Source organism: Trichechus manatus, unplaced genomic scaffold (genome assembly GCF_000243295.1).
Source record: "Trichechus manatus latirostris isolate Lorelei unplaced genomic scaffold, TriManLat1.0 scaffold00038, whole genome shotgun sequence".
In the NCBI taxonomy this organism is placed as follows: domain Eukaryota; kingdom Metazoa; phylum Chordata; class Mammalia; order Sirenia; family Trichechidae; genus Trichechus; species Trichechus manatus.
In genome coordinates, this window is record NW_004443974.1 from 12,039,841 (window position 1) to 12,054,442 (window position 14,602).

At 40.6% G+C, this 14,602-nt stretch overlaps 1 protein-coding gene across 1 annotated transcript in view; it reads left to right on the forward strand.

Annotated features, from left to right (window-relative positions):
- Positions 1-52: 52 nt before the first annotated feature.
- The window catches only part of STXBP1 (syntaxin binding protein 1), an 84,310-nt gene continuing 69,760 nt past the window's right edge, over positions 53-14,602 (forward strand). The window contains exon 1 of the mRNA XM_023730762.1: positions 53-175. Within this exon, the coding sequence (XP_023586530.1) occupies positions 139-175 (37 nt within the window). The 5' untranslated portion in view covers positions 53-138. The remainder of the gene's footprint in view (positions 176-14,602) is intronic.

Sequence of the window (14,602 nt, forward strand, 5' to 3'; positions counted from 1 at the left end):
GAATCCGCGCGTCAGTCGGTCCCGAGCGCTGCTGCTGGGCGGCTGTCTGCAGCGAACTGAGCGCGCCCACCTGGGAAGGCGGCGGAATCCACCAGCTTAGTGTGAGGAAGGTCGGAGCCCCGCGACTACAGCAGCGCGATGGCCCCCATTGGCCTCAAAGCCGTGGTCGGAGAGAGTAAGTGGAGTCTGGTCCTCCCTGCAGGCGGGGGCTGCGGCTGCCCAGGAGAAGCCCGGCGCAGTACCTGTCCGCAGCTCTCCGGCCTCCGCGGCTGGCAGCTCGCCTCGCCAGGCCGGGGCTCCAGGCTGGGAGGGATCCCGTTATTCTGGCGCCGCCCTCCCGGGAGGGAAGTTCCTCCCGGCCTCTTGCGTCCCGCGCCGGCTTCCCTCCGCTCCCCACTTCCCCAGTCTCCCCTCATTCCTCCTCCTTCTCCCATCTCTCCCCTCTCCACCCCTCCTCTCTTCACTGCTTCCCTCCTTCACCCCGTCATCCCTCTCTTCTGCCGTTACCTCCATTCCCTCTTCATCCGCATCACCCCATCCCTCTCCCTTCATCCCGTCCCTCGCTTCTTCACCCTTATCCCTTCACTCTTCATTCCCATCCCTTCATCCCTGTCACTCCATCCCGCTTCCTTCACCCCATCTCTTCACTCTTCACACCATTTCTCCCCTCTTAGCCCCTTCCGTTTCCTTTCACCCTATCCCTCCCCCTTCACCCCATCCCCTGCACCCCATCCCTCCCTTCTTCACGCTATCCCTCTCCCATTCACTCCATCCTCTCCTTCACCCCGATTCTCCCGTCTTCACCCCATCTTTCCCCCTTTCACCCATCCTCTCTTAAATCCCACCCTTCTTGCTCTCTCTCCCTTCACTCCCATTCCCCCTTCACCCGTCCCTCCCCTCCCCCTCATTACCCTCCCCCTCTGTGTCCAGCACCTTCCCCTGTACCCTCATTTTTGTTCATCCGGTTTCCTTTCCCCCCGTTTTCCCTCTCCCCTTCCTTGCCCTTTTTATCCCTGAACTCCCAGATTCCACTCCTTTTTCTGTCTCCAGTCCCTCCTTTTCCACCCTTCTTCATGAATCGTGACGAGCGAAATCCCGGCCTGCGTCTTCCTCCCGCTTCCTCCTCCCCCCCATGGAGCCATAGCTGCGGTCCCCGGCTGCAGACACCCACCTGGCATCGGCTCGGCGCGCGCTGGCTCAGACGCGCCACTCGTGCAGCCTGGGCGACTCCTGGCAGCTAGCTTGGAGAAGCCTGTTTTCCAAAGGCTAGGCCCTGCTGGGCTGAGGCCAGCTCACGCCTCCTCTCCTTCCAGGGTCTTGGCTTCAAGGGCGGGGTCTTATCTGGGTAACCCTCTTAAATCACTCAGGAGATGGGGAAAGCTTCAGTGTGCAGGGGGAGGAAGTGGCCCTGCCCAACACCGCAGTCTGCAGTCTGCCTTTGCGGGACTGAGCCCTTGCTTGGCTCTCGGTTTCAGGCAGCTCAAACCACTGTTGCAGTGAGGAAATGGTTGTTTACGGGTTCGGACGAAAGGCGTAACAAATGGATTTTAAAAAATGGGTGGTGGTGAGTGTTGGCTGCAGCAGAGTGAGGGCTGATGGTGGGTAATATTTGGAAAACTGCGTCCTCAGTGCTAAGTAAGATTGGTGCTATGTGTAGAAAAATAGTGCCTCTTCCAATATTTTGGTTATTTCTCCAACAAAAAAATGTGTACGTGTTGCTGTGCCTTTTGCTATCTCGTTTGAGATTAACGGAAATTAAAACTGGGCCTTTTCCCTGTAGGAGAGGGAAAGAAAGGATGTAGAATTAAAATGGTGGAAATTGCCGCTTCCTTTCCAATGATTCTCTCCTACCATAGGCCTTTCTCATTTTTTGGCTATCAAATATTTTGCCGGTGTGGAGTGTTTCATTTGCGCATCGTAACTGTTTTTTCCTCCCAGTTCTTTTCGTTGATACATAGGAAATATTCCCACTGAAGAATCTTGCACAATTTTACCTGACCTGTTACATCAGAAGAAACTCGTTATAAAAACTGAACCCTAAATTAGCAAAATTTTAAAAAGTGCCCATTATAGCACCCTTTGCCTTATCCATGCAGTAAAGGTTCTGATAAGCTTACCTTCTGTTTTTCACGGATAATCAAAGCCTATAGTGCTGGAAGGACCCATGGGTTGTCAGGTGCCATAGAATCGATTTCCACTCATGTGACAGAGTAGAACTGCCCCATAGGGTTTTCTTGGCTGTAATCTTTATGGAAGCAGATCGCCAGGTCTTTCTCCTGCAGAGTGGCTGGGTGGATTCGAACCACCAACCTTTCCTTAGTAGCCATTAGCAGCCAAGCTCTTAAACATTGCACCACTGGGGTTTCTTTTTAAGGATCCATAGAGATCCTCCAATGTTAACACTCTCATTTTACTGATGGAGCAGAAACACAGGCCCTGAGCAGTTATAAATGACTTGCCAAAATCAGTGTTAATTACTTTTAAAAAAATTGATGTCCATTTCCTTGCAACATCTGCAAAAGATAACTGTTCATTATATTTTCTTCACATATCCTTTTAAAAAAAAAACCTATGAAGTATGGAATGCGATATTGCATATTACATTGTTTGAAATGTTATATAAAAGTGAATACTGCACTTTTAAGATTATAGAAATCAAGTTTTGCATCATTTTGCTAGGACCCTTGTTCATTCAGTTGGTCCATTAGTCCCCCCCCTGCCTTTTTCTTTAATAAGAAGTAAGCATAAAGGTAAAAAAATTGATATGGCCAAAATTTATTTTCTGTTTACAAAAATAAAACCAAACAATTTTTAGCATTCTATTCCTATAATAAATTCCTATAACAAATAGCATTCTTATAACAATTAAGTATAAATTTGAAAAAATATTATTGTAATTCTTTGCCAGTGACACAGGTTAATTTTGGCTCTTAATTTTGGATGAGACTTCCAGTCTTGCTTTTTTCTTTAAAAACAAAATAAAGGCATTTGTATCAATTTAACCAACATGCACCAGTTTAAGTATGTCCAGATAAGTGGTTTTTAGTATGTTTATAAAGTTGTGCAACCATTACCACTTCTAATTTCCAAACATTTTCATCATTTCCAAAAGAAACCCTGTACTCATTAGCGGTCACTCCTCATACCCGTCTGCTGCAGCCCCTGACAACCACTAATATACTTTTTTTTATAATTTATTTTTGTTGTTGAGGATATACACAGCAGAACATACACCAGTTCAACAATTTCTACATGTACAAATTCAGTGACATTGATTACATGCGGGTTGTGCTACCATTCTCACCCTCCTTTTCCGAATTGTTCCTACCCCATTAACATAGCTCACTGCCTCCTAAATTTTCTAATATTTTGAGTTGCTGTTGTCAGTTTGATCCCACATAGATAGATCTTGTCTTAGTTATCTAGTGCTGCTGTAATAGAAGTACCACAAATAGGTGGCTTTAACAAACAGAAATTTATTTTCTCACATTTTAGGAGTGTAGAAGTCCGAATTCAGGGTGCCAGCTCTAGGGGAAGGCTTTCTGTCACTGTGGGCTTCTTCTGAGCTTCTGCTCCTGGACAGTCTTCATGTGACTTGGCATCTCTTCCCCCATCTCTGCTTCTTTCCCTTGCTTGTTTAATCTCTTCTATATCTCAAAAGAGATTGATTTAAGACACACCCTACACTAATCCTGTCATTAACATAACAAAGATATCCCCTTCCTAAATGGGATTATAACCACAGGCATAGAGGTTAAGCTTTATAACATATTTTTGGGGGACACAATTCAATCCATAACAGATCTTAAAAGAGCACAACGCTCAAGGCAGACATTCTTTACTAGTTAAACTACACTATTGTTTGGTTTTAAGAAGACTTCAGGGCATATTTTTGGTTTAAGTTTTAAAAATTTGTTTAGGGCAATAATTTCAGGGGTTCATCCAGCCTCCACAGCTTCAGACACTAATCTACTTTTTATCTCTATGAATTTGCCTATCCTGGAAATTGCATATAAATGGAATCATACAGTACATGGCCTTTAGTGTTTGTCTTCTTTTGCTTAGCATAATATTTTTAAGGTTCACCCATGTTGTAGCATGTATCGGTACTTCATTCCTTATTATGGCTGAATACTATTCCATTGTATGGCTATCCCACATGTTGTTTACCCATACCCATTTATCAGTTGATGAACGTTTTTGTGTTGTGTCCATTTTTTGGCTATTGTGAATAATGCTGCTGTGAACATTCGCGTCCAAGTTTTTGTGTGGAGATATGTTTCTAGTTCTCTTGAGTATGTACCTAGGTAGAATTCCTGGGTCATATGATAACTTTATATTTAACTTTTTGAGGAATTGCCAAATTATTTGCCAAAGTGCTGCACTATTTTACGTTTCCATCAGCAGTCTTTGAAGGTTTCTCCCCATCCTTACCAACTCACCAGCACTTGTTCTTCTCCTCTTTTTGATTATAGTCATCCTGGTGGGTGTGACGTGGTCTCTCCTTGTGGTTTTTGTTTGCATTTCTCTACTGTCTAATGATGTTGAACATCTTTTCATATGCATATTGGCCATTTGTATATCTTTGGAGAAATATCTATTCAGATCCTTTGCCTATTTTTTAATTGGGTTATTAATGTTACATTTTTAATGTACATGTTATTTTCACTTGAATTTATTATTTTTACTCTTTCTTTTAAACATGAACATGGAAAATGTGAATGACTGATAAGATGCGGTTAAATCTAACAGTTTACCTCTTTCTTAATCTTTTTTTTCTGTATACTTTTGTAAAAAACTTTTTCTTATAATAATCCTGATCCCATGTCCTTTTAGGCAATTCATTTAAAATTTAAAAATTATTATTGTTGAGTTGACCCATTGTGTCTTTATTTCCAGTTCATAACTTAAAATTATCATACTTTTAGACCTCACTTTTTAGAAGGATTCTAATATAGCTTGCCCGTCATGGAAACCTCCCCATCCTTTAGGCCTGTTCAATGCTACTTTTTCAATAAAACATCTCCCATTTTCCTAGCTGGAATAGAAACTTTTTCTCTTAGTCTTTTGATACTATTTTGCATTAAACTATTCTGCATTATGTTATAGTTGTTAGTAAGTCTTCTTGGTTAAATCGTAAGCTCCTTGAAGGCAGGAGTTGTGTCTTGTTCCTTTTGGACTGCCTAGAACAGTCTGATACATGGCAGACAGGCAATAAATACCTGTGGAATTAAATTGCATGTACATAGTGTCTTCTCCTTAAGCCCAGACCCATTTTTCCCATATTTCTGAGCATTACACATTGTCGAACCCAAGGATAATTTCCAGCTGACTTATACTGATTCAGCTGGTGTTGAAATACTGAAACTCTTCCATACTGGTTGGTAAATAGTTGCTGCCTTGAGCTTCTCATCCCGGTGTTGTCCAAATCCCTCTCCTTGGACTCTATGTATCTTCCCATGAACCAGCAGCCAGTCTAAGATCCTGCTTCTGTGTACAGCAGGTCCATTTAGATGGGATGATGCCTGTGTTTACTAGTCAAGTGTTTTAAATACCGCTTTTGCTTATACCTATCCTACCTTCCTTAGGAGCCTTGGTGGCACAATAGTTAAGCACTCAGAGGCTAACCTCAAGGTTGGTGGTTCGAACCTACCCAGCGGCTCTGCGAGAGAAAGACCTGGCTGTCTGTTCCCATAAAGATTACATCCTAGAAAACCCTATGGGGCAGTTCTACTCGGTCATATGGGGTCACTATGAGTCATAACTGACACCACAGCACCTAGCAACAACAATAGCATCCTGCCTTCCTATTCAGTTCCTGGGAAAAGTGTTACTTTCTTCCTCCAAAACCACTGCTAGGATAGTTTTCTAAGATAAGTAAATTGTATTACTAAATGTCTTTTAAAAATTTATCTTGGCGTATGTGATGATGAGGGCCTTGCAATCAGACAAATATGAATCTTAATTTGAGAACAGCCATAACCTATCTGCATCATTTTAGGCAAGTTAACTAAACTCATTTGTAAAATTAGGATAACCATATTTAGCTTGCATGGTTGTTGTATTAGAGAGAATGTACAGTATACAAATTGCTAGTATGTAGTAGCTGATTATTTAAAATGGTTCTTATTTTAATTCCTGTATCTTTTGTTTGGGTTTTACCAATATGCTTTTTCATTGATTGTGGTACCTGCATGCAGAGTTTTTTTAAATTTTTTTGAAGTTCATAATCAATTTTCTTAAATTCCTAATTTCTATTTTATTCTATTTTTTATATCCTATTGTCAGTGTTTCTTTTCCTTTTTTAATAGTGTTAATCTGGCCCACCACCATTTCAGATGAGGAAGATAAAGCTCTAAGCTTTTTCTTACTCTTTTTAGTTGCTTCTAATTTGAAATTAAAAAAAAAAAAAACATATTTAATACTTGTCATTTCTAGCCCTCTTTGGAAGACAACTCTTAATCTTAATTTAACTTGTGCTAAATGAAAAAAATTATTGGGCTCTTGCCATGTGGAAGGCACTGGACTGGGAATTGTGGGGATAAAAAGATCAATAAGGCCTGTTTCCTGTGCCCTGAAGCCACATGCAGTCACTCAATGAAGAGAAGCTAGATACAAAAGCAACCACAGTATAAATAATTCTTAAGAGACCAAGACTGAGAGCATTTCTCATTTCAAGCCTAGTTTAAAAACACATTCCCTCTTTAAAGTTTATGTATTAGCTTTCAGTATTTGTGATAGATGTGTAAAAACAAGCAAACAAACAAAAAAAACGGCACGGGAGTGGAGTCTGACCTCCTCTAACTTCACAACGGGGAAGGAGAATTAAGATCAACAGCCCAAGGCTGATTGCTATGAGGTGTAGGTCACACACGCCTCCTCTCTCCGCCATCTTTACCAATTCCGACACTAACTGCCCTTCCCGTGCCACTCTCTATTTCTCTGCTGGGTTCGATAATTCATTGCAATGGCCACACAGAACTCACGGACAGTACTCACGATTATGGGATTTATTAGGGAAGTAACATGCTTTGGACATGTTATCAGGAGTGATCAGTCCCTGGAGAAGGACATCATGCTTGGTAGAGTAGAAAGTCAACGAAAAAGAGGAAGACCCTCAACGAGATAGATTAACACAGTGGCTGCAACAGTGGGCTCAAGCATAACATCATGAGGATGGCGCAGGAGCGGGCAGTGTTTGTACTGTTGTACGCAGGGTCGCTATGAGTTGGAACCGACTTGACAGCACCTAACAACAACAACAGCAGGTTACAGTTCAGGTTCAGGAACACTCAGTATACAGTTCTTCCATCAGAACAGCTTCTTCTCAGCCATGCTCACAGGTATGCTTCTCTGGTCCTTGGCCTCTGCACTGCTCAGGCAAGTGTTACAAAACTGTTAGCTCTGCTGATTTAAGTGCCCAGAGGCACCCTACGCCGCCAGCAAGCCTCCTGCTCAAAGACACTCAGCTTTCTCACTCTCTGTGGGCCAGGAAGCCTACCATGCCATCTCCTGCCATCATTTCTCTGCCACTGCTTCTTGCTGTCTTCAGTGTTACAGCTCTCTCTCTCTCTGTCTCTGTCTCCTGGTTCCAGGAGCTTCTTAGTGCAGCGTTCCTGGGTCCAAAGCACACATTCTCCACTCCTGGCTGTTATTCCTTGGTGGTGGTGGGGTCCTTTCTCTGCTCTGGAATTGGCTGTCTTTTAAGCCTAGTGGGATGGGAAAACTGACCATTCCCCTTGGTAGGCCACAATTACCTTGTATGCACAGTCCCACCGAGTCTCTTGGGTGAGAGTTACAAGACCGTGGCGAGAAAGGCCACACGAAAGTGATCCATTGCACCGCAAGTTGAATCAAAAACTCACCCTGTTTCCTTTTGATCTGGACTCAAAAGGTTTTTCTTACTGGATGTTTTATATGCTTTTATAAGAGGTAGATACAAACTCTGGAGGAAGTAATTTAGGTTAAAATTCCACAAATTTTAACATCAAATGAGAATGATTTATTTCCCTAAACTCTCTCATAGCTACCTAGAGAAAATGTGACATGGACAGGTCACTCACAAAATTGTATTTAATTTGAGGTGAAAGAAATCTTCCTACTTCAGTACCTCCTCCCTGGAGACCGAGGCTGTGCAATTAAATGTTGAGATCCTCCTTCTCAATGTAAATGTTTCAGACTGGCAATTTGTTTTTTAAGAAGTTCCTTGATGATGTGTATTTTAAATGATACCCCAGGGAAAGTTCAGGATGAAGGTACACAGTGGATCAATGGTTTACTTTTAAAGTTGCCTCTTTTTCTTTTCTAACTTTTAAAAGTTATTATTGAGATATAATTCACATTACATAAACTTTACCATTTTAAAGTGTACAATTTAGTGGTTCTTAGTATATTCACAGTGTTGTACAACCATCCCCACTGTCTGATTCCAGAACATTTTCATCAGCCCATCAAGAAACCCCTGTCACTCCCCATCCGCCCAATCCCCCAGCCCCTGGCAAGCACGCATCTATTTTCTGTCTCTAGGCTCACCTATTCTGGTTTATCTGTTCTGGACATTTCATATAAATGGAGTTATACAATATGTGGCCTTTTGTATCTGGCTTCTTTCATTCCGTGTAATGTTTTCAAGGTTCATCCATGTTGTGTAGATCAGTACTTCATTCCTTTTTATGGCTGAATAATATTCCATTGTATAAATGTAGCACATTTTGTTTATCCATTCATCAGTTGATGGACACTTGGGTTGTTTCCACTTCTTGGCTGCTATAAATGATGCTACTGTGAACATTCATGTACAGGTTTTTGTGTGGACATAGATTTTCAGTTCTCTTGGATATATACCTAGGAGTAGAATGTCTGGGTCATATAGTAGCTGTATGTTTAACTTTTGAGGTACTACCAAACTAAAGTTACTTCTTTTTAAAAATTAAGTTTTGCCCTCATACAGAGTCAAGCAAGATTTGAAGTATATTAAATTCTTAGGTGGTAGGAAAGTGCAAGCTTTACTGTTTCTTGTTAGCAGATTTGTGACTTACTTATCCATTGTCACTCATGAGTCAGAGGCAGAGCCAGGAATAGAACTCAGAGGGCCACATGGATCCAGTAAATTCTTGGAATAATTTAAGAAAAAAATATTTTCGACTATCAAAACCCAGAAACAAATTAAGAGTACAGGCTCAGGAGCCTGTGAGCTAGAACCCAGATCCCAAGAAAATGAGTAATGAAGTTAAGACTGTATACTCTAGTTGGGCCACCGGGGTGCGAATCCTGGCTCTGCCTCTTATTAACTGTGGAACCCACAGGAATTTACTGACCTCTGTGCCTCAGTGTTCTCAAATGTAAAGTGTAGGTAATAATAGTACCTCTTGTGTTATTATGAGTATTGAAGAAGTTACCATGTATAAGGCATGTGTTAAACACTGTATAAAGTTTAACTATTAAAATTATTATAACAACTACCTGTGTAACCTTGAGGAATTATCCTAACCACTTTGGGCCTCAGTTTCCTCAACTGTGAAATGAGGCTAGTGATAGCAGTCATAAGACTGTTGTGAGGATTAAATGACTGAAATCATGTGAAGTGCCTAGAACAGTGCTAGCTCATGGCAAGTGCTCAGTAAATTTAGTGTTTACTGTTACAGCTTCATTCTAAGCAAAGCAATAATTTTCAGATTTATTTTGGAAGTTTAGACCCAATTGGTCCTAATCTCTAGCTGCATAAATGTCGAAGCCCTTTTGTAAGAGAGACTGAGTTGACTTGGAAAGTGCAAATTTCAATGGCTTTCTCTGTCATGATGTTTGTTGGGGGTAGGGGAGAGAATTGGTAGAAAAGAGGAGTATCTGCCTTGTATAGGCTGAGTCCAACACCTTTGATCTCTCCTGCTTTCCACCTGTAAGTTGGCTGGAGAATAGCTAAGTAAATGATACCTGAACTCACCTCTCATGGCTGCTCAACACCAATGAGATGGGTGAAAGGAGTCAGTCCTTAGAGAAAGGCCCCCAAATAATCATTTCATCCCCTGGGTGGAGAGAAGTAGAGGTAGAGAGGGAACCTTAGATTTTAAAAAGCATTTGGGGGAAAACATTGAAGAGAGGGGAAGTAGAGTAGATGGTGTAGAATATGGCAGAAGTGATGACATGTCACTTCTGAAATTAGGTTATAAAAAACTGTGGCTTCCATCTTGGATGTTCTTGCTCTCTCTCCTTTTGGATCACTCACTTCAAAAAATCAAGTTGGCATGTTGTGAGCAGCTCTATGAAGAGGCCCACAGGCAAGGAACTGAAGTCTTAAGCCAACAGCCAGTAAGAAAACTGAGGCCTGCAGCAACCACAGAAGTCAGAGTAAGAGTAGATTCTTCAGCACCAATCAAATCTTGAGATAGCTGCAGCCCCAGCCCACAGCTTGAATGCAACCTCGTAAGAGAGCAAACCTGAGCCAATACCACCTAGCTAAGCTGCTCCTGGATTCCTGAAGCCTCAGAATCTTTGAGATACTGTTTGTTGTTTTAAGTTAAGTTTTGGGGTAATTTGTTACACAGCAATAGATAACTAATGTACTGTATGTCCTTTGTCTATTTTTCTATTGAGTTGTTTGCCTTTTTTTATGGATTCAAATCTCCTTTGTTATATGTTGCAGATGTTTTTCAAGTTTGGTATTTTTCAATTTACTTTTTTGGTGTCCTTACTGAATAGAAATAGTCCTATCTGTCAGTCTTTTCTAATCATGTTTAGAAAGTCCCTGCCCAATATTATATTTTTATGTTATCCTCTATCACCTTTATCATTTTATTTTCTGTCTTTAATCCATCTATAATTTATGTTTGTGAACGTGTAAAGTAGGGAGATAAGTTTACTTTCCCCCTGAAAGCTAGCCGATTGCCCAAATACCATATGTTGAATTTTCTTTCCTTTCTTCACTAATTGAAACTGCCACTTTAATCATATACAAAATTTTCATATGGACCTGCTTCTGGACTTCTTGTTCTATGCCATTGGTCTTTTTTCCCCCTTCTTCTTCATTTGGAAGTACTACAGCATTTTGATAACCATAGCTTTATAGTATGTTTTAAAATCTGGCAGGGGAAATTTCTTTTTTCCCCAAATTTCCTGGACTCTTCTTAGCCTTTACCATTCCAGATGAATGTTGGGGCTTTTATAGGAATTATATTAATTTTATAGGTTAATTTAGGGAGAGTTGATATTTTTACAAATTGAGTCTTCCATAAAACAATGTGGTATACCTCTCTGTGGAGGTCTTTTTATGTCTTTCTACTTCTAAGTCTTGCTAATTTGCTGTTAAGCTTATTCCTTTCCTGGACGTTTTAAAGTTTTTGTTGCTGTTGTGAATGGAATCTTTTTTTTTTTTTTTTTTTCCTAATTGATTATTGCTGCTTCAGAGAAAATCTTTTCATTTTCATGTATTTATTTTGTATCTGGGACTTGTCTTATCAGTCCTCATACTTATTCAGCTGATTTATTTGTGTCTAAACAGGCATTATCTGAAAATAATGATAACTTTGTTTCATTTCTTTTTTCTTGACTTATTAAATTTGCTGGATCCTCAAGAACAACATAATGTAATCAGCCTTTTCTTGTTCTTTTCTTTAATAGGAGTGCACCTAATATCTTATTGCAAAATTTGGAGCTTACTATTGTTTTCTGATAAATAATCTTTATTAAATTTCAACTTAACAATCCTTTTGACCATATAATGTATGCTAAACATATAATGTGGAGGATACAATGATAAATAAGAACTGGACAAGTATTTGTTAGGAGTCTATCATGGACAGCGCAGTGCTAGGTGCTAGTTCTTGTCCCTAGGGAGCTTATAGTCTAATAATTAGTACAAATAATTAATTAGTTACAATTGTAATTAGGATTAGAAAGGAATAATACAGGGGGCTATGAGCATATACAACGCAAGGCCTGGTGTAGGACTAGGGAGGTTAGAAAAGGTTTCCCTCAGGAGTGGCATTTAAACTACTTTCTTTTAATTCCAGCTTACTGAAAGTTTTTGTTTTGTTTTTTAAAAATCAAGATTAACTACCATTTCAATCTTTATTGAAATGATCACTTTTTTTATTTAATCTATTAAAATAATATAATTAATTAATTCTAGTATCAAACCATCATTGCACTTATGAAATAAACTCTACTTGTTTATCATGTATTATTCTTTTTCTGTATTATTAGACTCTACTTATTATTTTTGCATCAATATTTATAAATGTTGGGGACTTCTTGCTGTTTTTTGATTATTCCAAGTATGTTCCCATCTCAGGGATTTGTACTTGCTGTTCCCAGTGTCTGAAATGCTCTTCCTTCAGACATCTGCGTGCTTGTTCCCTTAATTCCTTTAGACTCTGATAAATGCCATCTACCAGTGAAGATCTGACTGCTTTATATTAAACGGAAACTTTCCCCCACAATTTCCTATCCTGCTGTCCTAGGCTGGATTCTCTAGAGAAACAAAACCAGTAAAGTGTATAAATATATATATAGAGAGAGATTTATATCAAAGAAATGGCTCACATGGTTGTAGAAGCTGGAATGTCCCCAAGTCCATAGGTTGGGCTGGACACTTTTGATTTATGTAGCTGAAGGGGCTGGCAAACCCAAGATGGGCAGGGCAGACAGCAGGGCTCTTGCTCACAGGCTACAAACACCAATGAATCCCAAGATCAGCAGGCAAGACAGCAGGTAAGCTGCTACCTCAGATCCCAAGAACTGGAGGTCAGACGAACAGGAGCCAGCTGCAGGATCCAGAGTGAGCAAAAGCCTGCAGGCCTTGCCAGAAAGTCCACCTATATCGGATGCAGGCAACACCCCCAAGGAAACTCCCTTTCAGCTGATTGGCTACTCTAAGCAGATCCTATCATGGAGGTGATCACATTATATCAGATCTCATTATGGAAGTGATCACATCATCATACAACTTCCAAACTACATCATAACTGCTAAACCACCAAGAATCATGGCCCAGCCAAGTTGACACACAACCTTAATGATCACACCCATTTACCATGCTTAATTGTCACTTGTCATGATCTGACATTTCATACTTACTGGTTTGTCTGTTTATCCTGTATCCACCAGCCAAATGTTAGCTCCCTGAGAGCAGAGGGTTTATTTTGTTCACTTCTCTATCTTTAGCACCTAAAACAATACCTGGAACATAGTAGGCACTCAGTAAACATTTTGAATGAACAATTCAACATGATATATATATTTTCTGCCTCTTTTAAATCTTTTTCATATCTTCTGCATCAGAATTTCTCTCTTATTAAGTGAATCGGGAAGTTTCCTATCTTTTTGTATGTTGCAGAATAACATGGAAATTCTCCTCCTTGAATGTTAGAAAGGATTTACCCATATAGATAGATCTTAGAAGGGCATAATGCTCAAGGCAGACATTCTTTACTAGTTAAGTTAAACTATTATTTGGTTTTAAGAAGACTTTAGGGAATATTTTTGGTTTAAGGTTTAAAGATTGTCTTAGAGCAGTAGCTTTGTGGGTTCATCCAACCTCCATGGCTCCAGAAAGGCTGAAATTAGATGTCACTCTTATAATGGGGTGATTAGTAGTTTAAATTGGACAGTATTTCCCTGAGAGGTGGTTTGTGACTCAGGTATCATCCATGTGTAACCCATCAGATATAAGAGGGATGTATGTATCTGCTCAGATTCCATAAAGGGCTTATTGAATGTGCACTGAAAAGTTTTCCCTCTGCCTTTTTGGGCACATAGCACCACTTAGACAAGCAAGTGTTTGGCAGCTAATCAAGTATGTTTCATTAGTGGAATTGTCAGGCCAAATTTTATAGTTATCACTGGCAACTAAACTGGCCATAAGTTTTGATCCCTGGTCCTGTGCCTGCCTCTAAGAGAAGTGCTTTGGGAATGCCTGACTCAGCCGTCTTATTTGATTGCCTCCATTGGTTGCTTCGGTCCAGGGCTGTTGCTAGAGCTAAAGTTAGGGTGAGGTATCTGAGATGCCATTTTCATTTCAGCAAGTATGAGCTTCACTTATTTTTTTCTCACACGTATTTTTTTTTATTATGTTTTAAGTGAAAGTTTACAGTTCAAGTTAGCTTCGCATACAAAAATTTATACACACATTGCTATGTGACCCTAGTTGCTCTCCCTGTACTGTGACAGTACACTCCTCCTTTCCACCCCAGATTTCCTGTGTCCATTCAACCAGCTCCTGACCCCTCTCTGGCTTCTCATCTCACCTCTGGACAGGAGCTGCCCATTTAGTCTCATGTATCTACTTGAGCTAAGAAGCACTCTCTTCACGAGTATCATTTTATGTCCCATATTCCAGTCTAATCTTTGTCTGAAGAGTTGGCTTCGGAAATGATTTCAGTTCTGGGCTAACAGAGAGTCCAGGGGCCATGTCTTCTGGGGTCCCTCCAGTCTCAGTCAGACCATTAAGTCTGGTCTTTTTACTAGAATTTGAGTTCTCTACCCCACTTTTCTCCTGCTCCATCAGGGTCTCTCGGTTGCATTCCCTGTCAGGGTGGTCATTGGTGGTAGCTGGGCACCATCTAGTTCTTCTGGTCTCAGGCTGATGGAGTCTCTGGTTTATGTGGCC